The sequence below is a fragment of the Xiphophorus maculatus genome, chromosome 12 (genome assembly GCF_002775205.1).
Source record: "Xiphophorus maculatus strain JP 163 A chromosome 12, X_maculatus-5.0-male, whole genome shotgun sequence".
In the NCBI taxonomy this organism is placed as follows: domain Eukaryota; kingdom Metazoa; phylum Chordata; class Actinopteri; order Cyprinodontiformes; family Poeciliidae; genus Xiphophorus; species Xiphophorus maculatus.
In genome coordinates this window covers 1,040,711-1,067,392 of record NC_036454.1, presented here as the reverse complement: position 1 = coordinate 1,067,392, position 26,682 = coordinate 1,040,711, and the positions used below count along the sequence as shown (strand labels likewise).

Genomic DNA, 26,682 nt, shown 5'->3' with positions numbered 1-26,682 from the left:
AAAAAATTGACCTTTCGTGTATGTTCAGGGGGCGTGGCGGAGCGGCCAACTTGGCGTACTCGCCAAAACAAACAAAACGTTAGAACTTTTACATAAAAAGGTCAATTGGCACCAAACTTGACATGAGTGATCCTGGTGGGATGCCTGACGATCCAGTGTCAACATAGTCTGACTAGTAGGAAGTGACTATTTTTTTCTTGGATAGCTGCATCTCTGACCCCCTTGACCTAATCTAGACGATTTTGTGTCAGATGATGGAAAACAAGCTGGTCTCACTTACTTTAAAGCGCTAAGAGTTTTCAGTGGTGGGTGTAGCCATGGCGCCCAAGTCACAGATGGTGCTTGTTGAAATATGAAACCGTACTGTATTTTCCGCACTATAAGGCGCATCTAAAAACCTTCAATTTTCTCTTAAGCCGACAGTGCGCCTTATAATGTAGGATCGAAAAAGGTCTTAAACTCTTAATTATAGTTGTAGCGAAGGTTCTACGTTTTAAACTTGAGGCTGGTGGAATGTTTACACTCGCCACTGTGTGTCAATCAGGACAAACTGAGGAGGGGATTTCCTGCTTGAGAATCTCTCTTTATTTGGTTGTTACAGCAGTAGTACAGATGTGCAGCAGAAGGTAGGCTTGGAGTTGGAGATGTATGGATGTGGAGGTGATGTGGTAGTAAGTCAAGAACGCACATCGACCTCAACCGAAACCGTAAGCAGCAGCTGCGTGTCTCCACTCCCAGAGCTATAATGCCTCTGCAGCTGCTGAATGTGCGATAACGAACTCGCCACCGGGTGGCGCACCTCCCTCTCCCAGTCCAAAGTAATCAACACCCGAGCCTTTGTAACAATAATTGTAGATAAGAAATAATACTCAGAGACGAGTCCTTTACCTGCAGGCCACGGCGGGTGGAGATTTATTACACTGTTCCACAGATCATCTTACAGTACAGAGCCAAATCTCAAAAATCTTCCCAAAATCTCATCTCATTCTTAGAGTCAGTCTGTTTTATAGAATCTCATTTTCATTGGTGTAAGTTGGTAAGTTTTGACCAATAGCATTACTTTGACGTGTGTCCTTACATAAGAATTCTATCAGCTTTCAAATGAGTGTGTATTGGAGTTTCTTTGGGAATATTCAGACCTATTGACCTCCAACATCTGCTCCATTTCAAAAGTGCAAAACAAGCCACTCCATCACTCATATGTTATTATCGGTCTAAACAGCTTTCCTCCCATCACAATTCGGTCCAATTTTATGCTTTGCAAGCAAGAAAAGGGAAGGGAGTTCCAAGTTATTCAGGTCAAACTGACCTTTTACGGCACCAGATTTCCTCAGTAAAAAACAACTCCATAAAGAGTATTTCCGCTCTTACAATAATCCAGTGTCCCTTATATATGGACCAATATTGAGCCACAACAGTTCTCGCAACTACAGTAAGCAGCCGCCGACTTCATTTTCCCCCGTAGAAGAAGAAGCGCGCGGTGCAGGCTGGGTTTTGTGTAAAGACCCCAAAATGGCTCCTATTAAGAGACATGCTTACGACGCAGAGTTTAAGCTCCAGGCGATCAGTCACACAGTAGAACATGGGAACAGAGCAGCAGCAGAGAATTTAACATGAACCAATCAATGGTTATAGTGGAAGTGGATATATATTGTGATTTGATTTACTGTAACAGTATCAGACTGTTTTTACGTGTTTATTGAATCGAGGAAAAGTTCCCCTCCACTATATGTTATACCTTGCTGTTGTTAAAAGATAAACTGTGTCACCAAAATACCACGTCACTGATTTTACCTCAGGAAAATAATAAAACAGCTTTTTATTCATTTTGGGAATGAACGGAATTTCAGAACGCTGGTTTGTAATCTATTAATAAAGTTTGACTGACCTATCTGACTGTTTTGTTGACATTCCCTTTAGCGCAGCTCCATCTAGTGGATGCATAACGTAACCCCAGCCTCTACTGTAACCTCATAACATTGGAACCTCAAACATTGTTCTGAGCCGTATGCAACAAAATTTCGTTCTGTATACACCCTGTGCATGCAAAATGACAATAAAGTCAGTCTAAGTCTAAGCCTCTATTCTATGCCTTATACCTTATAATGCATAGAATAACCCTAACCCTACCCTAACCCTATGAAAAAAGTTTTAAAATAGGCCATTCATTGAAGGTGCGCCTTATAATGTGGTGCGCCTTATAGTGCGGAAAATACGGTAATTTGTTCAATGGTTGTTAATGGAGAGGCTGTTATGCTGCCATCTGCTGCGTCTTCTGAGTACTGCAGTTTTACTGTTACATTCTGCAAAAACAATGTTCGCTGAAACTCCTGTTTTTATCAACGCCATCATCATACGTTTGGCTCTAACTACCATGTTTCAGCCAAGCTTCACCAAACTCATTAGGATGGATTGTTGTCCAACCGCAATGCAGCCCAATATTTGGTGGGCGTGGCCTAATTCCTCCACAGCGCCCCCTTTAAAAGTTCAACCCCAAGCCATTCTTTGAAAGACGATCATGAAATTTGTTACACGTCTGTATCTCAGCAAAATCTACAAAAGTCTCTTGCAGCCTCGGTCCCTACCCAACATGAAGTCCGCCATTTTGGATCAACGCCATGTTGTATCTGAGTGAACTCTAACCCTAACTCTCTGCATTTCATCTGCAGACTTCAGAATCACTCAGCACAGTCTGGGGTCGTCGAAAGTTATCAAAAAATGTTTTACATCGAAGCATGTGAACATGAAATACCGGAAATTAAAAACAAGAAAAATGTTGTATGCAATGACATTCAAATGTTACTTCAGAGATCTGGAACTTAGCGTTCTGAAACATAAACATCTAGTTTTCATCTGGAGCTTTAAAGCAGGAATTAGTTCAGATTCTCTAGAAAACAGAACGAATGACAAAGATGAAAACATGGATTTCAGATTCACGTAGGCTTTTTTTTTTACCCCTCCAGGGGGTATTTTGTGGCTCTAGTGTCCCTCATATGACAGCAGGCTGACAGGAAACAGGGGAAGACATGCGGCAAATGTAGTCAGGTCCGGGAGTCGAACCCGCGACGGCCGCGTCGAGGACTCAAGGCCTCCAAATACGGGTCGCGCTAACCGCTACGCCACCATGGCACGCCCTCACTTAGGCTTTTTGATGCTGTTCACCGTTCCAGGATAAAATGTTTGGAATGGAGACTTCAGATGTTCTTCACCAGTTGGTCATAAAAAATCTGATATGAACTAATTTTAGTTTCATTTTTTCATTTTATGGGGAACAGCTTGTTTCTTCTTCTCTGGCTGAAATGTTGGTCTCTGTCCAACACACTCAGTGTGTGTGTGAATCTTGCTGACAACCATCTGACGCACACTCCCATGCTGCGCCTGCTGCAGATGGAGATGTTGTTTCCATGACAACCCGTAGAGGAACATGATTTATTTAAAGGCGATCTCTGCTCCTCTTCTTCTGCTGCCGGATTTTTAGCTCAGTTTGTCCTGAAGTCAGCAGAAGCTGCAGTGAAAACGTTTGTTTCAAACAGTTCAAGTGTTTCTCTGCAGCAGAAAAATTGAAAATATTATTTCCAATCAGAGATCCTCATCCTGTCATGAACTGGCTGCTGCGTTTATTCACTTTGGACGTATTTAAAGATGTATCCTGAAACAGACCAAGCAGCTCTGAGGGTGGAAGCAACGACTAACAAGATGGCTGCCGTGATTGTCTGTCTTTGTTAGAGAAACCAGACTTTGTTTCTCAACAGGAAGCCCAGACCGCTTGTATGAAGCAAAGCGTAGAGCAAATTACTTCCTTTAGGCATGGCCTCTGTTGATGTTTTAGTTTGTGATGCTTGTAGTGCGGTAGCTCAATGCTAAGGAGCTAACTGGAAGGTGTCTGCGCTGTAAGTCACCATCTTCCACTGTAAAGAGAGAAGAATAAATCCAACACAGACTGAATGGCTTCCTTCACTTCCTGATTGTAAAGCACCGCAGACTAACCGCGCCATCATTAGCATCGTCTCTTTGTGTTCCCTGATTGGCTGGTAGAAAATCTACCAGAGACAATCTGAGTGAATGGGAGAAAGCCTGAACTGGAAGTGAGAACGATTGGAGCGGACAGGAAGTCAACGGCAGTGGGAGGAGTTCACCTGCAGTTGCTGTGCTGCTGGTTTCATTGTGTCCTTGGGCAAGGCACTACAGCCGCCTGGCCTGCTGGTGGGTGTCAAGGGGCCCAATAGGGGGGCGAGTAGGGGGCCAACAGGAGGTCAGTGGGGCCATCGAGGGTTCACCCTAATCTAGAAAGTCCCAGATTACTGAAAACATCCAGGGTTAAAACTTTCCTTCCAGCTGAACAGGCATGATGCTGCCACCACCTCATCGCTCTCCCTCTCCTGATTTTAGCTTTTTACTTTTATGAACATTAAAAATAATCATCAGTTCATCTATTCAGTTTTCTCAAACCGCCCATCGGTTCTGGTTCTGGTTTCTTCCTGTAAAAGTGGAGTTTTTCCTGTCCACTGTCGCCCCCTGCTGGTCAGGAGTGAAGCTGCTGTTTCCTTAGATAAAAACTTTTTAAATCTATTTTGAATAATTAATTAACCTTTATGTTTTGATTGATAACTGGGATCAATTTTAATATCTGCATGATTGGATTGAAAATAATTTTTTTAGGATCTCACCTTGCGGCTACCGGCCAGTAGCTCACCACCATGAGCCGGTCAAGAGCTTGGCGTCCTCTGGACAAGTTCAGGACATTTATGGTTTTGTTAGCAAAGATTAGTTATGACTCGATGCTATAGAAATGCACTGAATAGAACAGACTGGGACTGAAGGATCCTCCCGTTCTACCAGCAGAACCAGCACTGTGGTACCAGACTGTTTCAGTAGGAACCTCTGGACCGATCAGAACCAATCAGGCCTCTGAAGGATCTGATTATTGAGGTTTTCTGTGTGAGATTATAATCTGGATTATCAGGGAAGCTTAGCAGCAGAATCTGATCTCTGGTTGGGATCAGATGAAGGATTTTAACTTCCTGATAGTTTTGCCTAAATGATCAATAATCTGGAGATAATCAATCAAAGCCAGTTCATCACTAAACTTTCCAAATTTATTTGTTTTATGGATTTTATTATTTTAATTCTGAATATCATTGAAAAAGTTAAAAAATTCACATTTAAGAGAAAAATCCCTGTAAGAACCAGACAGACGGCTCATCTTCCTCTTCCTCCTCTTCCTCAGATCTGCCTGTTAGCCCCTCCCCCTCTCTGAGCTTTGGGTTCTGGTTTCTCTCGGCTGCTTTCAGCCGTTGCATCATCGAAGGATACTGGGTGAACTGGTGAGCGTAGAGCCGGCTCTCTGGGCGGATCGTCGGTGCTGGATGTTTTTGGGAAGCAGCGATGGAGTCTGAGGAGAATCTGCTGAATGTTTTTCTGCAGCTGCTGCTGATCGGCTCTCGCTTCAGTCTGGTAACAGAAATTCAGAACTGAAATGTTTTTTTTCATGTTCTGCTGTTTGATTTGCTCTCTAGTCTTTTAGCTCCCACATTTTCTCAGCATGACATTGTTCTTGTTTCTGGTTCTCAGAGAAAATACACAAAATATTTAAATTTTTCAGTATCTGAAAATTGACAAAATCAACAGTTTTGATTTTGACAATAGCTTGATTTTGTCAAGCTATTGTCCCATATATATGGGACTATATGGGACAATAGCTTTATTTTCTAGCTATTGTCTCATTTAATTTAACCTCAAAAATCAGGAACCCAAAACAGTCTGAGTGAGAAATATGTTAATAAAATGAAGTTTCGGTGCAATTATTTATAATTAAACAGATAAAAACAGAAAATGTAATTATTGAGGAACGCTGGCATTCCTCCATCACTGAAGAAATAAAAACATTCAGCAGGTTGTAAAGAAAAGCGGAAACATTTTAAACTCCAACTGATCCGAGAAAACAAACTGAAAATTAATCTGCTGCACCAAAAATGACATTTTATTGGATCAAAATGCAAAACAGTAAATCTTCAGTTTCTAATTTTATCCAAGTGAGACGGAACAAATTCTCCTCACAGTGAGTTTTAACACTTCTCTAACACATCCAGCCAACTGTGAACTGCTTTATCTATCACAAGATAAAAAGATCCAGAATAAGAGAAACCAATGATGATGGCCAGGAAAAATAAAGAAAAAAAACCCCAGAAGCTGATTGGCACTTAGGTCAGAAATCTGGAAAATGTCTTTATTTCATTGGTTCTTTAAGATGTTTCTCTGTTAGACATAATTTGGTTTGATTATTGATTCTTCTGATCAAATATGTTTTCTGATCCATTTCACTCAATTAAACAACCCAGCCAGCAGAGGGCAGCACATTTCTAGAAGAGGGATTTGGAAGATATTTTGATCATTTTGTCCCACAGGGTCAAACCTAAACCGTGGCTCCCACTTTAGACCCAGAGAGGCCAGAAACTTCTGGACATTTTCCTGGTTCAATAAATAATTTCAACTGAAAATCTAAATCTACGGATGTTGACGATATTCTGAGACTCACCTATTAGGATTCACTCTTGGCATGTTTTCATGTACAATGAAATTTCAGTTAGATTGGCACCATCCTCCAGAACGCCGGCGGCCTCAGCGCCAGCTCCTGCGCTCTGTTTACGTCAGTAAAGATGGCCGCCACCCAGCATTGCTCTGTTTGTAGCAGTAAAGATGGCCGCTGTCTCTGGATGGATTTAAAAGTGGTGAGAGCGACAGCATGGTCAGCAGACGAAGGAAGCTAATAGAAAGCTAACAGCTAATAGTTACACCCTACTTTGGCTGCAGCTTCTGATCCTGTTCTGATCCGGTTCTGACCTGGTTCTGTTTGGATGTGGAGTCCAACCAGAACTGGTGTGGTTGGGATGTGATGCGTTCACTGACTCAGTCTGCTTTCATCACTTCATTATTATCATTTTCAGACGTTTAGATTCTGTGTGGATTCTTCTGCTGCAGAATTTTGACGCATGTCGGATAAAATGCGACGTTCATCCTGCAGACGTTGGGGAACGTTCAGACACAGTTTAGTTCCTCATATGGACGAGGAACTGATCGGATTTTATTGGGGTGAAAAGATTGGAATCAGCCGTTCAAACTGGATCTGGGTTGAATTTTGGCAGTAAAGCTGATTTGGGTCTTGCTGAGTGAACGTTGCCTAAGGTACGTGAACAACGGCTCCAGACCACAGTTCTAAATCCAAAATCTGTGTGGTGTTGTCTTATGCTTTAATATAGTTTAAGTTGTGTTCTTCTTTAGACTGTAAAATAACAAACTAGAGCAAATGTGTTATTCGTAATATAATATGAAAAATTACATAGTGAAAGACTAGATCTGTTCTTAGTAAAATACCTTGGTAGGTTCTGTAGCTGCACATCTACCTCTGAACCTTTGCACTGATCGTGTGACGGCCTGTTTCCTGCAGTTCTTCCAGTCTGTTGGATTTCTGCTGGTTTCGCTGCTCTGGACGATGTCAATGCTACAATCTTTTTTCTAAAGGTTTTTTGGCTCTAATGGCCTTTATTTGAAAGTGCTAGAACAGGAAAGTAGGAAAAGAGAGAGAAGGAAGACTCACGCAAAGTCCACCAGGCCGGGACTCAAACCTGTGACTGCTACGCAGAGGACCAAGGCCTCCCCAACCCCTGCGCCACCACAGAACCCCTGTCAATGTTCCATCTGTCGGTTCTTCTTCTCTTCCTGTTCTAAACTTTCCTGGTTTCTGTCTGAGATCATCTGCCAGCAGGTTGTTGGAAGAAATCCCACTGCAGACATTTCACACCCTCCTCCTGCTTTACAAAAACTGTTTTCAGTTTATTCAACTCAACAGTTAAGTCTCATGTACCAGTTTCCAACTTACCCTGCCTTAGTTTATTCATGATTTTATGCGTTGTTGAAAATGCCAATACATTTCTGTAGTACTAATTCATTTTAGCTCAGTTTCAGTCTGAATTTTGTTCATGAAAAGGGAAATGACATGTGGCTTGGAGCAGATTGAGGCCGATTTCCCTGATGTTGGTTGTTTTGTTCAGGCGGGTCCGTCGCCCCCGGAGGAAGGATGGCAGGTCTACAGCTCGGCTCAGGACTCTGAAGGAAGATGTGTTTGCACGGTGGTGGCTCCACAGCAGACGGTGTGCTCCAGAGACGCTCGAACCAAACAACTCAGACAACTGCTGGAGAAGGTAAAACCACTCCCAATGGAAATTAAGCTTCCTTACATTACGGTTATTACTAAAATCAGCTGCACATAGCATTGCTGTCTGTAACAGATGTTGGGTTATTAGCTTGCTGCTAATAATGGCCTTCTATTCCATACGACGAGATTCACTGTGTTTGTTCCCAGGAGTCACTTACCTTGTATGTCTGCACTGAAAAGGTCACTTTTTGCACTCTGATAATCATACACTTAGATTTTGATCGCTTGATCATTTGTATACATAATCTTTATGGATGCTACAGGATACTTGAATTTCCCATGTGATGAATAAATTGCCGTCTTCCATAACGTAATATTGCATATTTGAGACTAAAAGCATTAAAACCCAAATCACAGAATCCTCTTCAATATGGATATTTGAATAAATTCAGTCACTGGACTTAATGGATTTACTGAAGGCTCTCCAAGCAGCCGGGTCTAATTAGAAGAACAAGTGGAAAGATACAAGTTGGTGCTGCTGCTGATGGAACGTTAATTTGTTTGATGCAATTCACCTCAGTTTTTATGCTGTTTTTCTTTTCTGTATAGAACAACATGAACGTGTATTAAACTGCATCATAATATAGAAACTGTGAATCAGTTTTGCTGACACGCTCAAGGCTCCTTTCCATGACTTTTCTTCTTATTAGGTTTTCTGTAGTGGCCTGTATTTACTAGTGATCAGACAGGAAAGTGGGCTGTGAGACGGGGAAGACGTGTGGCAAAGGTCAACAGGCCGGGACTCGACCCTGTGACAGCCGCGTTGAGGCATGTGTCGCACTTTAGCTCTGTGCCGCCGCTGGTCCATAAATGTTCAAAGCGCCATCGGCTACCAGTCTAAGATGATCCTGCAATGGGATTTTTCTCTTTGAGACAAGACAGCACAAACACATCAACCTGATTTTGTATTCCATTCACATGCTGCTGTTCCTTTTAGAACTGTTTTTAATATTTGATTTTTACTTTTTAAAAGGCTCAATGATCTTTATCGTGGTTTAGGTTTGTGCTGGTCAGGTGTGCTCGTAGTTTTATGCTACTCTCCGATCTGTCTAACTTTTTTTTTTCGGCATCTGCTGGTGTCAGCCAACAGGCGACCCGTCAGCTTTTCAGTTCGCAAAACCACAAAAAGGCTAATAAACCAACAACCCATCAGAACTGCGCACAGTAAGAAGCTCAGGCAGAACTTTAGTCCAACGGGAGGAGCTTGTTCATTTTTAGCTCACAGAAAAAGCGCCAAATGAACAAAACGTAAACTGAGTGACCAATAAGATTGAGCTTTTGCGCCCACAGACTCACACTGATGCGCTACGTACAAGATGCTTTGACGCAGAATATTTTGTTTTTCTCCACAATTTTGTTAATAGTAAAGAGGATTAGATAATAAAACATACAATAACTTTTTTTAGTAATTTTTCTATGCAAAGGAATATCTCAAGGTACTCATATCAATCAATCAAATTTTATTTATATAGCACATTTCAGCAGCAAGGCATTTCAAAGTGCTTCAACTGCATACAGCTGCAGGTGTTACTGCAATAATCCAGACTCTCAGTCACTTGTGGGCAATTTAGAATCACACAGAAAAGACCCAAAAGGCATCAAACTCTGATCTAAGAACTTCTGGTCACATAATAGCAGTTAACCCTAACTGCCCTTACTGATAACTATGTGGGCAGTCCCTAACAATAATGATTAGACTGCATGTAATTATATATATATGTATATGTATTATTATTATAAAGGCTGAGCCAAGAAAATTTATGTCTGCATCAAATAAGTAGCCCTTCGTGTTGCTCTGGACCCGTGAAGTAGCTCCAAGGCTCAAAAAGGTTGGTGACCCCTGACCTAGTGGAACCACATTAACCTTCCGACTGCCTCCATAAGATCTTCAGTCACCCAGAATCAGATATTCATTTGATCTGGATCTCCACCAGAGGGCACCATAAGGCCTGCAACCTTCAGATGCTGCCCTGCTCCAACACACCTGAGTCAAATGAAAGTGGAAATGCCAGGTCTGTTCAGAGCTGAATGGCTGCTGATGAGGGAATTCAGCCATTTGATCCCAGACTGTTGGAGGAAGGATGCATCTAACAGGTGCAGGATGCTAGCTCTGGAAGACTGGACTTGAGCACCTCATCTGAAATCTCTGTGGACGTTTAGCCAGCGATGGCTAGATGAAGCTTTCCAAGCCAAGGTTCATTACCTGTTGCGTCATTCTTTGTTCACTAGTGATATCTGTTGTTACATTGAAACTGTGACGACCTTGTCACTCAAATAAGTCATACTTCAAAAAATACTAGAACATGGTAGTGTATGCAAGATGTCACAGTAACATTTTTATCAAACCCATGTGAGGTATTTTGAACCCAACTTAACTTTGTCATTATCTTTACTCAAAGTAATCCTGAAGGCTGTTTCACCAAACCAGGATTCAGGAATCAGGATCAGAGGTAAACCCAGGCTCAGCTCCTTCAGCTCATCCTGATTTCATCTGTTCACATCAAACCGACTCAGCAGTTGCAGCTGAGTCCATCCACACTTCAGAGTATCAAGAGCTTCAGCAGATTTCTGCAGGAGACCAAAGACATCAATCACAGATTCACTGATGCTATCCTGGATAACCTGTATATGCTGTTTTTCACGCCAAGCAAACATCTTTTATTGAGGATTGTGAGGAATTAAAGATGATCATAATAAAGAAAGAAAACTGCTGCTGCAAGAGCAGATGGATTAAAGCATAATTAGCCCAAAATATATATTTCCAAACCATTCTGAACTAAAACATGTTATCATACCTGTCATTTGCTCAAATAAAGAACTTTAATCTAATAAATTAAGTCAATATTATAATGTTAATCTGACAGCAGATTAATTTATGTTGCTCTTTTTTGTTCAATTTTATAGAAATGTATACAAAATAAACATGACAGGTCAAGATTCGGGCTCGTTTCCGGTGAGAGTTGGACTCCGCCAGGGCTGCCCTTTGTCACCGATTCTGTTCATCACTTTCATGGACAGAATTTCTAGGCGCAGCCAAGGTGTTGAGGGGATCCGATTTGGTGGCCTTAGGATCTCATCTCTGCTTTTTGCAGACGATGTGGTCCTTTTGGCTTCATCAGATCGTGATCTGCAGCTCTCGCTGGAGCGGTTCGCAGCCGAGTGTGAAGCGGCCGGGATGGGGATCAGTGCCTCCAAATCCGAGGCCATGGTCTTGAGCCGGAAAAGGGTAGAGTGCCTTCTCCGGGTCAGGGGGGTGTCCTGCCCCAAGTGGAGGAGTTTAAGTATCTCGGGATCTTGTTCACGAATGGGGGAAGAAGGGAGCGGGAGATCGACAGGCGGATTGGCGCAGCGTCTGCTGTCAAGCGGGCGCTGTACCGGTCCGTCGTGGTGAAGAGAGAGCTGAGCCAAAAAGCGAAGCTCTCGATTTACCGGTCGATCTACGTTCCCACCCTCATCTATGGTCATGAGCTTTGGGTCATGACCGAAAGAACGAGATCGCGGATACAAGCGGCCGAAATGGGTTTTCTCCGTAGGGTGGCTGGGCTCTCCCTTAGAGATAGGGTGAGAAGCTCAGTCATCCGGGAGGGACTCAGAGTAGAGCCGCTGCTCCTTCACATCGAGAGGAGCCAGTTGAGGTGGCTCGGGCATCTGGTCAGGATGCCTCCTGGACGCCTCCCTGGTGAGGTGTTCCGGGCACGTCCCACCGGGAGGAGGCCCCGGGGAAGACCCAGGACACGCTGGAGGGACTATGTCTCTCGGCTGGCCTGGGAACGCCTCGGGATTCCCCCGGAGGAGCTAGAAGAAGTGGCTGGGGAGAGGGAAGTCTGGGCCTCCCTTCTGAAGCTGCTACCCCCGCGACCCGACCTCGGATAAGCGGAAGAAGATGGATGGATGGATGGATGGTCAAGATTAAATACAGTATCTGGAAAATAAAAGTGGATAAAATGTTAACTATAATATGCAAATGACTAATAATCCATCCATCCATCTTCTTTCACTTATCCAGGGTCGGGTCGCGGGGTCAACAGCCTTCCCTCCCCAGCCACTTCTTCCAGCTCCTTCAGGGGAATCCCAAGGCGTTCCCAGGCCAGCCGAGAAACATTGTCCCTCCAGCGTGTCCTGGGTCTTCCCCTGGGCCTCCTCCCACTGGGACATGAACACCTCACCAGGGAGGCGTCCAGGAGGCATCCTGACCAGATGCCCCTGAACTGGCTCCTCTCGATGTGAAGGAGCAGCGGCTCTACTCTGAGTCCCTCCTGGATGACTGAGCTTCTCTCTAAGGGAGAGCCCAGCCACCCTATGGAGAAAACCCATTTCGGCCGCTTGTATCCGCGATCTCGTTCTTTCGGTCATGACCCAAAGCTCATGACCATAGATGAGGGTGGGAACTTAGAGCGACTGGTAAATCGAGAGCTTTGCTTTTTGGCTCAGCTCTCTCTTCACCACGATGGACCGGTACAGTTCGGTCCATTGGTAAAACTTGGTAAAATAATTACCAAGTTGCTCCGATAGTATTTTTACACCATTAGGACAAACAATATCCAGTTCCCTTGCTGAGGAGTACCACCAAATTCAGTTTGTTTGAACAATAAAACCCTTTTTTTTTTCTTGGGAACAAAAATGTACAAAACAGGACCATTGACCACTGTTCATCACACTTCAATGCAGATGCTGCGTCAATCCACCCGTCAATCTCCAGCTCCCTTCTTCCCTCTTTTGTTAACAAGATCCCGAGATACTTGAACTCCTCCTCTTGGGGCAGGACAAGGAGAAGGCACTCTACCCTTTTCTGGCTCAAGACCCTCAGATTTGGAGGCACCGATCATTCACACTCAGCTGTGAACCACTCCAGCGAAAGCTGTAGATCACAATTTGAGAGACCAGTAGGACCACATCATCTGCAGAGACGTGATCCTAAGGCCACCAAATCGGATCCCCTCAACATCTTGGCTGTTCTAGAGATTCTGTCCATGAAAGTAATGAACAGAATCGGTGACAAAGGGCAGCCCTGGCGGAGTCCAACTCTCACTGGAAACGAGCCCGATTTACTGCCGGCAATGTGGACCAGACTCTGACACCGGTCATACAGGGACCTGACAGCCCGTATCAAAGGGCCCGGTACCCCATACTCCCGGAGAACCCCCCACAGGGCTCCCCGAGGGACACGGTCGAACGCCTTCTCCAAGTCCACAAAACACATGTAGGCTGGTTGGGCGAACTCCCAGAATCCTCCAGGACCCTGCTGAGGGTGTAGAGCTGGTCCAGTGTTCCACGACCAGAACCAGAACCACACTGCTCTTTCTGAATCCGAGGTTCGACTATCCAATGGATCCTCCTCTCCAGGACCCCTGAATAGACCTTGCCAGGGAGGCTTAAGAGTGTGACCCCTCTATAATTGGAGCACACCCTCCGGTCCCCCTTTTTGATCAGGGGGACCACCACCCCAGTCTGCCAATCCAGGGGAACTGCCCCCGATGTCCATGCGATATTGCAGAGTCACATCAGCCAACACAACCCTACAACATCCAGAACCTTAAGGAACTCTGGGCGGATCTCATCCACCCCCGGAGCCCTGCCACCGAGGAGCTTTTTAACCACCTCGGCGACCTCGTCCCCAGAGATTGGAGAGCCCAACCCAGAGTCCCCAGGCTCAGCTTCTTCAATGGAAGGCATGTTGGTGGGATTGAGGAGGTCTTCGAAGTATTCTGCCCACCGGCCCACAATGTCCCGAGTTGAGGTCAGCAGCACACCATCCCCACTATAAACAGTGTTGGTGCCGTACTGCTTCCCCCCCCCCATGAGACGCCGGATGGTGGACCAGAATCACCTCAAAGCCGTGCAGAAGTCTTTCTCCATGGTCTCTCCAAACTCCTCCCACGCCCGAGTTTTGCCTCAGCAACCACCCGAGCTGCATGCTGCTTGGACTGCTGGTACCCATCAGCTGCTTCCGGAGTCATGCGTTGAGGTGAGACTGACTGTTTCTAGCCAGAACCTCTCAACCTCACACACTGGCTCCTTCCCCACCTGAGAGGCGACATTCCACGTCCCAAGACCCAGCCTCTGCGAGAATTGGACCTCCAGGGCCCCCGCCCTCGGCCACCACCCATTCCACACTGCAGCCCTTTGGCCCCTCCCACAGGTGGTGAGTCCATAATGTTTTTAATTTGTTTTATCTATGGTTAACTTCCTGTTTGAGTTGTGATGCTTTTGTTTTGAAGGCTCATTTTCTTGTTTATCTGTGCAAAGGCAGCTTAACATAAATCAAAAGATAAATTATAACAGAGTTTATAAAATGTAAAACAGACAAAAGGAATGTTTTTGATGTAAATACATATTTGTTTTAAATGGAGTGTGATCTAAATTATGCATTTATTTAATTATACCCAAAACTAAAGTTAATTTACATTGTAAAGGTCATTTCAAGTTAAGTTAAAATGAATCAGTAAAGTATGTAAAGTACCTTCTCACTAATATGGTTGAATTAAGTACAGTACATTTGTTTCTTTACCAGCCATTTGTCTAATCATCTCATCACTGCAATGGTCAACTAAAGGCCTTTCTGTCAAACTAGAGCAGCAATCTTCAGAAACAGATTCTCTGCATGGGTCATTTTCAAATTTATGTTGGCATTTTCTAACATCATAATGTTAAAATAATAATGCTATTCATACCGAAATGAATCAGTGGCATTTTAATGCAGGGAGATAAAGAAAAGAAAAGAGAATCAGGGACAAAACTCACTGATTGCTTAACTAAACCTGTCCTGTCCTGCAGGTTTTAGATGAGCCACAGGTACGAAACCCTGGAATGAAACGGCTTCATCACCTCCTCCTGGTGTGGATCGGTTCTCCAGAACCTTAATGACCTCATTATTCTATTCAAGTGCTGCAGATGCTCATCTAAAGGTTGGAGGACAGCGGGACTCCAGGACTGGAGTTTGAGACCTGTGGTATAGCTGTTAGCCTAGTGGTTAGCATAGCTGTTAGCCTAGTGGTTAACTTTGGAGCAGGCTAGCTTCACTGAATTAATCACCCTGGTAGCTAATGTTACTGCTTTAAGCTAGGATATTGGGAAAATCCTGGGTCAACTTGCTATCCTGGTTTTGTGAAGCGGATCTGCTGTTTGTCAGCTTGTTTTTCTTTCATCTTTCTGACTGATTTGAAATTAGGAGATTTGTTTGAGTGTCTTGGAAGTGCAGCGATTGTTGGATTTTTTACCCTCTCCTCAGATGCTACTATCTCAGCTGATGTACAACCAAACTACCTAAGACCCGCGAAGCAGCTTTTATTCAACCCTGCAACGTTTCTACCATCCTGGTCCCAGGAGACGTCATGTCCTCTGCCTCCAGCCTCCACTCAGCAATCTGTCCATCTGGCATCTACAGTACATCAGTAAGATCTACGCTCCTCAAGACTCGACGTTCTCTCATTCCCACTCACCTCTCCCTCCTTCCCAGTGAACTTCCAGTCCCATGTCTCCAGCGTCCAGGATCAAGAACCCGACAAGAATCATTGTCTTTTCAATAAACCGTTTACATCTAATTATTTTCCTGAGAGCATTTGTGGGTCAGACATCTGAACAAAACCATGACTTTCATAGTCTTAATCCAGAATTATGATGGCGTATATCTTTCTCTAGGCCATCCAGTTACTTTTCTTATTATTTTTTAACTGACAACTAATTTTGGAGCTTAAGTTTTCTTGTTTGTATTGGACTATTTAGCCTTCGTATGTCATCCTTCCCCTCTCACCGGTTCCAGCTGTTTGTTATTTTCTTGATTGCCTCTGTGTGTATTTTTGCATCGTTGTTTCCCTGATACATCCTTGCATCTTCTCCTGTCCCTGGGAATTATGCACTTTGGGTTGTCATAACACACAATCACCTAAAACAGCGGGTGTCCAAGTGGGTCCTGAAGGACCGGCATCCTGCATGCTTTAGTTTGTCCCTGGTGGTAGTAACTTCCTCCTCAGCAGGTTCTTCTAATGGTCCATCTTTGGATCCAGGTGCGTTAAACCAGGGAGAACTAAAACATGCAGGATGCCGGGCCTCCAAGATCCACTTTGGGCTCCACTGACCTAAAAGATAAAAACAGCACACAGATGTCAGAAAATGCACCTTGAATTGCTTTGATTAGTAGAGAGACAGAGAGCGGTGCATCAAAACACAGATCATGTTCTGCAGTTGTTTTCTTCACTTATTTCCATAATGAGAAGCTGAGAGAAAATGTATTTGATAGACATATCGTTACTCAGATATTCTGAGTTATTGCTACTGACGGCTAAAGGAAACAAAACTCAAATAAGAAAGTCAAGAAAAGAAGCATTAATGGTCAAATTATAAGACCATAGACTTTGACATTGACATTAATCATAAAACTAGAATTAAAATGCAGTTTTGCATGCCATTACACTGATGGGTTCTGTTTGCAGTAAACTACAGAGAATGATGCAGGTTAATACCATGTATTGATTTGATGCTATGCAGGTTCAAAACATGAGTCAGTCCATTGAGGTTCTGGACCAACGGACGCAGAGGGACATGCAGTTTGTTGAGAAGATGGAGATGCAGCTGAAAAGTCTTGAAAACAAATTCAAACAAGTGGAGGAGGGCCATGAGAGCAACATTGCCAGGCAGTACAAGGTACCAACACGCCAGCTTGTCAATGACTAACCAGTGAAGAGGCTTTAAGTTTGAAATCATAACAATTAATCGAAGGCTTGTATCATGAAATGAAGTGTTAACATTTTGATCAATTCAATCACACATCAAGCTGATCTGAACTTCTGGCTCACTGCATGATTTTGCCTGTTCCTACTTTTAAACATTAGATGTAAATGCAAAGGTTTTTACCGGGACTTCACTGAACGTTTTAAATCAATCATCTGAATCAGACATGAGAATTCAGCCAGCAGCAGCACACGCTAGCGCTAATGCTAACGCTAACCCAGAGGAATTATTCACCGTATGCATGGTACTTCATGGTTTTTATGTGTGCGTCTGTTTTATTTTAGTGTTTTTACTATTCACTGCATGACTATTGCTGCTATTGAAATGTAAATTTCCCTCTTTGGGATAAATAAAGTATTATCAATCTATTATTGGTTTGTAAACACAGAAGATGTGCTCAACTTGATTGCGGAAAGAGGCGTGGAGGCCACTGGTTGCCATGGTTACCTGCATTAATCTCACTGTTTGAGCATTAGCTAGCATGTTGTCAGTCAGTGTACTACAACTTTATCACAGTGACAAAATGAGTCACTTTACCAAATGAATGTTAGTGAATGAGACCCATAAGGATTAAATACAGGCGAGTCGATAAATGATGAGAGAAAATGGCTCAAAAATGTCTAACTACCATTATTAAAGCAATTTATTCCCAGTAATATGCTCAGCTCTCAGAGAGATATTGCGAGTCTCTCTAAGACTAATTATTGGGGAGCATTAAGGGAACCAGAATAAGGTTTTCCTAAAATGTAGGTTTTTTTATACAAAAAAGGAATTCAAATTTAACATGTAAAGGACAAATACAGTAAAATTATTTCTTCACAGTTAGAGGAAAAATAAAGATGTAGCTGCACCCATCAAGGCCGATGAGAAACTAAGGCTTCAAAAATGAAAAATGCAGCAAGTTGATGCAGTGAGACGGTGTGCTAAAAATAAAACCTCTGACCACAGCAGGCGCCACAAAGCTTCACGCAGGAGTCGATCTGCTGGCTGCCAGTTGTAAATGATTTTATTAGCCTGATTGCAAATGATTAAAATAGAAAAATATATTCATGCCTGCGCTCTGAAGGCGACTTGACTGCAATGCAACATGACTTCGACTGATAATCCTTCTATTGATTGATCTATATCATAAGTACTGAGGGCCATGTAGGTCCAATGCCACAGCGTTCTTATGCAACTTTGATCAAATTCATTAATTATGAAACTACGTTTAAAAGTTCCTTTTATTTTTCTATCTCAGTCCATTAAAGCCAAGATGGAGGAGCTGCGTCCTCTCATCCCGGTTCTGGAAGCCTACAAGGCAGATGCTCTGCTGGTCCGACAGTTTAAAGAGGAAGCAGCCAATGTGACGGAGCTGCTGGGATCACTGCAGGAACAACTGGGAGGACTGGACTACCAGGAGGTCCACAGCCGGGTCATGGACCTGGAGAACCGTCTGCGCGCCTGCATGCAGAGGCTTGGTGTGTAGACAAACAGGAACTCTCAGTTCACTAGAGTTGTGAAACTTGGTCCCAAGACCTTGTGGGTCTGTAGGTGTGAGTTTCCCCAAATGTTGGGGCAGTAGTTCAACTAACTGGGTTCCATCCACACAGCAGGGAAACGTGACTCAAATCGGCCTTTTTTTGCTCATATAACCAGCATCCAACATTTTCACCGCATTCTGAGCGGCCCCAAAATAATCCAACCAAAATGTGTATCTAATAGTTTTCAAAGCATCTGCAATCTGAACATCAAATAATTCAAATAAAGTATTTTATTTATTTATTTTTACTTTTATGTTATTGATGTGAGACATGCATCATAGTTCTGCGCCAGAAAAAGCCAGATGTGGTAAATCAAGATGTTAACACTCACTGAAAATTATAATGATATATTTATAAAAGATTTCTTGTCAGTAAAGCACATCATGTTACAATTAGTTTTTACAGTCATATTTCAGTTTTTATTTGTGCTGTGATCTTTTGATGGCTCCCAGTAACTTATCCTGCTGAAAACAGTGGAAAACTCTCCAGTCATAATTCTTTTCATAAACACAGCAACGTAAATGTTCACGCAGAAGACTCTTTGTGGTCAGGTTTCATTAGCAACATGTATGCAAAGAGAAATCTAACACCTGCTGTGTGAATATAGCTCCAGTCTGGAGCCCCGTTATCGGTTAGCCGGCTAATGAGCTAGCGCAGGTGGGATGTCTCGTAATACGAGGATCTGAAAATTCCTTCCCGATTCATTTTGGTTTTGGTCTTGGACTTGATTGCACCTCTCACAAAGTCTTGGTCTCTGCTTAGACGGTTTTTAGTTCAACATTACAGATCACATTTCAGATCCTTTCAAACTTTGTAACGACCAGCAGAGCTGGTGGCGTTCAGCGTCACATGACCATAAGTTCACACAACTCCAGGACGTGGCTGAGACTTGCATAAGAATCACTTGTGGCAGTGACCATATTAATATTTTATATATGTATATTTCTATGACCAAAACTAAATAATTTATGTAGCTGAAAAGAATATTTAGATCTCACAGTTATGATTCTGGGTTATTTTCATTATTTCCTTGTTTATTCAGTTTAGATCATGCCTTTTCACTTTAGTTTTGTCATGAATCTATTTTCATTCACAAACATTTGACCTTAGGGAATTCAAATGGTTAGCAACGGTTCTATGGGGGAACTTTACTGCCATAATTCAATCCATGTTTTGTAAGTGAGCAGAGAGGTTTGTAAATGAATTGAGGCAAGCAGAGAAAAGGTTTCAGCACAAGGACAAATGTTTGAGAAAGCACAGTGAATACTGGAAAGAAAGCAGAATTTTTGAGTACAAGCATTGCACATTTTGAGAAGAAAGATATGAAGTCCTGCTTGCAAAGTGAAAATGTGTGCTCTCAAATTATGGCAGAAAAATTCCTCCATACAATTCTGCTTCTAACCTTGTCATTTTGGGAGCACAAGAATAACTTCTGTCTTCTGGAGACATTTCTGACCCTTCACTCATAGTTTAGGCACATTAACCCAGTGACTGTGGTGGATTTTGGTCATGTGGCCAGAACAAAATAAAAGATCTTTGTCAACAACATCAACATACTAGTAGATGCTGTGCGAGATGGTCTAAGCTAATGGGATCAAATAGCCACTGAAGATCAGTGGCTAGATAATGGAGCCTTGAGGTTCTCCACTTAGGTCATTGTTTGCTTGATTCAAAATGACTGACATAATAATGTAGCCTCTGCCTGTTATGCAAGATGTGAACATGTTAATCAAACCAAAGTCTGCCTTGAAGACTCCACTCAGGTGTGTGAATCTTTGAGTTTTTTTCTTTATAATCTTGCTCAGCTTAGGACCCACTGACCTTCCCATTCTTACTACATGCTCTGCTGTCGTTCAACACTTTGAGTCTTAGTTCATCTTTTTTGGATGAAATTTGAAGCCTTCTGGATCTCCCATCGATTCAGTCCCTCTTCATCTTTTTTTAAGATCTTGACGACAAGCTGAAGGATCAAAAGACCTTTTAAATCTTAACCAGAATGTCAGACCAGGACTAAAGGTTAAAAGATAATTACAAAGAAACAGTGAACATGCAAATGAAGCAATAATTTAATGTAAAACCACAACTAATTTCATTCAGTGGCATCAAAAGTCCTCTAATTTAAATAAGTCTATATAATCACTGTAAACTTGATTTGATCTCTTCCACATTTTATCTTGCCATGTCTTCATGTAGTTCTGTATTTTTACAGCTTGTGGGAAACTTACAGGAATATCAGAACCTATCACAATGAAAACATCTGGGTCCAGATTTGGTTCGTGGATGACCGACCCGCTGGCTTCAGTTGGAGACAACAGAGTAAGTGTCACAACTTTCAGAACAGAAACCACCAAAACAACAAAGGACATTTTGTCTTAAGCATTTTCAATTTGATTTTTTTAATTAGCTTTATCTCAAATGTCAGTTGTTAACAATTAATGTCCAATTTATTGATCATAATACATTGGACAAGTGTATTCATTTCATCTCCTGTTGCTAATCTGAAAGACATTGAATAAAGTTGGCATAAATGTAAATATGGTCAGAGTAAAAAATGAAATTCACACAATGATCCAAGCTAGCCAAAGCATTTTACTCATGTTGAAGTCTGTTCTTCACCAAACCCAGAATTTGTGTCCATAATTAATCAAGCTATTAAAAATGATCTAAACAGTTAAATTGCTTTTTCTGCTCACTTGTCTCACAGGTGTGGTACATGGATGGTTATCACAACAATCGCTTTGTCAGGGAGTACCAGTCAATGTATGACTTCATGACAACAGATAACTTCACGTCCCATCGCCTGCCTCATCCGTGGTCCGGTACTGGCCAAGTTGTTTATAATGGATCCATTTACTATAACAAGTTTCAGAGTCACACCATAATCAAATTTGACTTTAGCACATCACTTATCAGCCGCTCCAGACAGCTTGACTTTGCCGGTTACAACAACATGTACCATTACTCATGGGGTGGGCACTCTGATATCGACCTCATGGTGGACGAGGGCGGGCTCTGGGCTGTGTATGCAACCAATCAAAATGCTGGCAACATTGTGCTGAGCAAATTAAATCCAAACACTCTTCAAATAATCCGCAGTTGGACCACCAACCACCCAAAGCGAAGTGCCGGTGAGGCCTTCATGATCTGCGGAACATTGTATGTCACCAATGGTTACTCAGGAGGAACTAAGGTTTACTACGCCTTCTCTACCAACTCCTCCACCTACGAGTACATTGACATTCCCCTGACCAACAAATACAGCCACTTGTCCATGCTCGATTACAATCCTAGAGACAGAGCACTTTATGCCTGGAACAACGGCCACCAAGTTCTGTATAATGTAACGCTTTATCATATAATACAGTAACTAGACTGTATTGTTCCTCTGTGTCACAGTTTGATATATGATTCTCACATAAGACTCTACATTTTCTCTCACATTTTCTGACTTTAAGACAAAAGCAATTATTCAGATAATTTATGTGCTTCCAGGGCAAATAGGTTCACTGACTGAAACTGTTGATCACAGCTGCAGAGAACCATAAAACCGACTGTTCCTCGCTCAAACCCTCTCTGCACTACACAGTTTTACAGGTGTTTCTTAGCATGGGACGCTACAATAAGATGTCAGCGTGTCAATCGTGGACAAATAAAAAACAGCACTCTAAGAACTATGGAACTCCAAAAGTATTTCTGATTTGATAAGTTTTTTAAATTGTTTCAGCACCAAATATTGGATTAAGATGCCTGTTGTGAATTTTACCCAGAGCTTTCTCTTTTCATTCACAAGTCATATAAACCTTAACGCTGGGCTGGAAATCATTAATCAAGCTGTTAAAAACATTTCTATTCTCAAAGACTGCTGTAAAAAAGGTTTTTTAAGGAACCAAAAAGTAATGAAAGTGTTTCTAGTTTAAGAAACTAACCAGATACTCCTGGTTTTTGTAATTTCCCAAGTCCAGACATTTTCTTGGTACTGAAAATATGGAACAAAGTACTGGACTGTTAACTTTTAGATGTTAAAATGTTATTTTATTGTTAAAGATTTTAGGAAATTCATTGATTTATTTTCCTCAAATTGTTCCTTTTAGCCTTGAAGTCACTTGCTTTCTAAATTACAACAAAGTGTTTAAATAAAATATATTTATTGTTTTGGGATTGTTTGTATTTTTTTCAGAATCTATAACTTTAGGATTCCAATTCAAAATGGAATTTTATGATTTTTTTAAATGTAACATATCAAACAGCAATAGTTATTGTTCTTTTTTGCAAATAAGTATTGTTAGAACTTTTTGTAGGACAAGCAGAACTTTAAAGTCTGTAACTTTTCGTATGACTTTCTGTGCTATCAGCTTAGTTTGTGAAACATCATTTCTACTGAAATATAAACCCTTTTTTCCTGAATAACAAAAATCCACATTTACTTAAATGATGCTAATATTCTATGGTGTTTCTCAGTTTTTTTTTTTACATACAAGCAGATTTTTTTATAGACTCAGAAAATTAATTTATTGGCTTGTGAAATAATTTTGTTCATTTTGGTGTTCGGTGCCATGTAAAGTAATCCAAATGGATCCATTAATTATAGATATGGTTAACAGTTTGACTGTTTATTCTATTGGTTTGTGTAGATTTTGTGTAACCATTAATACAAGTCAAGAATCAACATGAACATTTTCACTGTTTTGTGTAGATTAAGCAAATAAAAGTGGGAACTGTGCAGATGTGTGGACTGAGGAGTTTATGGAATTTGTGGCCTTTATTTTACAATGATATGATGGGGCAAAGATGACTAGGAAAGAAGGAAAGAACCTGCAAAAAATGACTGGAATCGAACCAAGAATCCACATAGTCTAACAAGTGATCCAAGCGAAATGGATGAAGGATTATTCCCACTGCTGGTTCACAAAAACATTCAGAATAGCTTTGCTGGAGTGCTGGTTAATCTTCCAGGGAAGTTTTAAATATTGAATTGTGGACAAGGAGTTTACAGCAGTGGTAGCTGTTAAGGCACAGCCATTTTGGGAGACATTTCCATGTTTTTTCCAGGTCACAATCCCTTTCAACACTGTTGGACTCTGTTTCTGTCATACAGACGCAAGTCATGTCAAGGCAGATTCCAGCTGGGGGGTTTCTTTTGTAATAGGTTCAGAGCAAAAGTATCTGTAAACAGAGTACACAGACTTTAAGAAGTAGATGAACACAAATATAATCAGGTAAATTCACTCAAAATTTAAAAGTCTTTGGTCAGAACAAAATCACTTGTAGAATGACAAATCTTTGTGTTCAAAGCATTCATACATATTTTCTTCACATAGGGACTGAAGGATGTTGCAGGAAGAGCAGCTTCCCTGCAGGTTTTCACATATTGCCTTTAGGCATATTTAGTGGCAACTGACCCATTCAAGTTTATGAATATGCTTCTTTTACAAGCTGGTTGCAGTAACAGACATGTAAATGTTCTAAGTTTGAAAAACATTGGTTAGCATTTTAAAGATGAGGAGGATCAGCTTTCCATCAGGTTTAGGGATTCTGAAGACAGAACATCTCTGCCGCCTTCGGCTGGAATCTGGTCACTGAGTCTGGAGATCCAGATTCACTCAGTTCTCCTTCACTGAGCTGCAAGCCAGGTGGGATAGTGTTGGAGAACAAAAACGGTCAATTTCATCCATCCACGATCAATAAAATGTTGAAATAATTGTCTCTGTCTTATTGATTCAAGATGTTTTATCTACATTATGTGAAACGGGTTAGAATGGTGTTTCCCGTTTCACCCACATATTCAGTTTGGCAGGTTTTGCATCTAAACAGGTTTTGATTTTTGGGTGTCCAGATTGATCAATTTTGTAAACTGTGTTAAATTTGTTTTTAATCCAAGATAATTATTTGAAAAATTCTGTCATGATGGATGCTACTCGCTTAACCCACATGCAGAACACAAACAGGAGATGGAGGAATCAGATAAATTAAATTTATTAAAGAACACATCAACAGTTAGTGAAATGTGAGTGACTTCTAGACCGGATCCGGTCTACTGGATCCACTGGATCTGGGGCGTCAGCGATCTGAGGACAGGGGAGTTGACAGGTAAGTGGGTTTTAGGAATTATGGGGAAGGAGTAATGGAGCGGGCTTACTGGGAGAGATGAAGTGGATCCGCCAGGGAGTTAGATGGTTGAGACGCTGGAGTCTGGTTCTTGTGCAAGAGAGGGGTTCAGTCCGGGTTCTGATGGCTGGAGGTAGCCGAAGGGTGGCACGTCGGAGGGCGGGCAGGTAGTCGGACCGTTAGTCGACCGAGGGACGGGCTCCACGAGAGGAATCCTGTGAGAGGGTCAGAGAAAGAAGGCTCAAACTAGCTGAGTGCACGAATAAATTCTCGGGGAACTAAGCGCAGATGGGCTCAGGGTACCAAAACAGGTATAACACTCCGGCGCCAGAGAACTGGCCACCTGCTCCTCTTATGTTGGTGTTGATGAGGCTGATAACTCACAGGTGCGCGGGGACCATCCTCCTCCAGAAGCTTCCTCATGGCTCCCCCTGGTGGACAAAACAACTCCCTATGAATACAAAAAACTCCAGCCTCTAACAAATTCTCTATATCCTTTGACCCTGGGTTCTTTTAACGGTTTAACCCAGGCATGGATGGACCAAATAGTTTTTTAGGTTTTTATTTCTGCTGTAGGCTGCAATAATTCTGTAATTTGGTAACAGTGAGGTGTCTGATTGGAACTTGATGTAAATGAGCTGGCAGACAGACGATGAAAATGTGGTAAGAAGAGGGAGAACAGGAGAGATCTCCGGTTACCTGGACTCAAGGAAAGAAACTCTGCATCTCCTCAGGAAAGTCCTGGAGTTTCCCCTCAGAAGAACGACCTTGAAGAGGACTCCATGAAATCTGCTGAGTAAATGAAGTGGAATCTGAGTACTTGTGATTTAATTAGGCATGCCTAGGTGTGTTTGGGTGATAACTGGTTTTATAGAGGAGAGCATGCATCAGTGGGCTCAAAATAAACTTTAATGTTTAGTTTATGGGTGGTTTTGAATTGTGAGCCTTCGTATGTGGTGGTCTCTAAAAAGTCTACAGCTTTAACGCTGGTGGCAGACTTGAGTGATGGATGGGTTGTGTGTTCAATGTGTGAGTAAAATGTTTAAAATCTTTCTCTGAGTGAGTCCAGACCTCCAGATGTCATCCAGGTATCTGAAGTAGAACATGGTTTTTTAATGCATTTCCTGAATCCTCTGTTTCCTATTGTTCCATGTTGATGTTTGCATATGTGGGTTCAAACTTCTTCCCCATGTTAGTGCCCTTGATCTGGAGGAAAAACATGATTCCCCTAATTGATTTGTAAAAGTTGGAGTAGCTCCTTATCTGTTCTTCTACAGATAAGGAGGAAATATTTATAGAAAATATTTTCAATGGACTTAATGCCCTCAGATATATCAATATTAGTATTGATAGAATCTTCTGGTGAACAGAAGAAATTTGTCCAGTTAGGGTCAAGCATATAGGAAGAAAACCAGAAAATGAGTTTGCTCACTTAAAGTAACTCAAACAGTATAAGTGGAAGTGATCTATGGGAGGGGCCCCACATGCCCACCGAGTTTGGTGGGCGTAGCTTGTTCCCTTGATGTAGCTACCATTGATTCCCATTCATTTGAACAATTTCTCACCCAAAATATCTCAAAAATTATTTTATGGATTCTGTCTTTTATCTGCTTACACACACACTGCTGCTTACATAACCATATCACATAAGACTGACAATCACATATAAACTGAAACTGAATAATTAGAGAAGGAACAGAATGAGAATAAAAGCAGAATTTGCTCTACAATCTGCTTCACTTACTGTCACCCATAGGTGAGCTATGTGACACTCAGTGCTGGACGGTGAACGTCTCTGTTTCTGTTCCATTTCTATGACTTGCATGGTTTGTAACATTTGATCATTTTTGGCATTAAAGCCCGTTTTATACTTAACCAAATCTCATTATTTCTCAAGCAAATGATGTTTCAGGTCCTGAAACTGTTAAACGGACCTGGGTGGTGCACAGAAGGGAAAATTGGTGAAGTACAAAAAGTGCTCATTTTACCTAACTTGATTCGTATTCTCCCTCCAACCCTCTGCAGGTCCCCGCCACGTTTGGTGGTCCTAGCCCATTCCTTTCATGTAGCTGCCATAGACTCCCATTCATTTTTCGACCTAGTCAAAGTCTGGCT

At 42.1% G+C, this 26,682-nt stretch overlaps 1 protein-coding gene across 3 annotated transcripts; it reads left to right on the top strand.

The window, feature by feature from the left end:
* Positions 1-5,265: 5,265 nt before the first annotated feature.
* Positions 5,266-23,182, top strand: LOC102229295 (noelin-like). Of its 3 annotated transcripts, none has more exons than XM_005815286.2 (6): positions 5,266-5,454; positions 8,049-8,198; positions 16,697-16,852; positions 18,180-18,399; positions 20,672-20,778; positions 21,167-23,182. In XM_005815286.2, exons 1-6 carry the CDS (start codon positions 5,386-5,388, stop codon positions 21,827-21,829), a joined length of 1,365 nt encoding a protein of 454 aa, XP_005815343.1. In that variant the 5' UTR covers positions 5,266-5,385; the 3' UTR covers positions 21,830-23,182. The 3 variants fall into 3 exon arrangements, with proteins under 3 accessions (XP_005815343.1, XP_005815344.1, XP_023199595.1); XM_005815287.2 differs by lacking the exons at positions 5,266-5,454; positions 8,049-8,198 and adding exons at positions 14,046-14,354; positions 15,441-15,603; XM_023343827.1 differs by lacking the exons at positions 5,266-5,454; positions 8,049-8,198 and adding an exon at positions 14,392-15,603.
* The last annotated feature ends 3,500 nt before the right edge of the window (positions 23,183-26,682 follow it).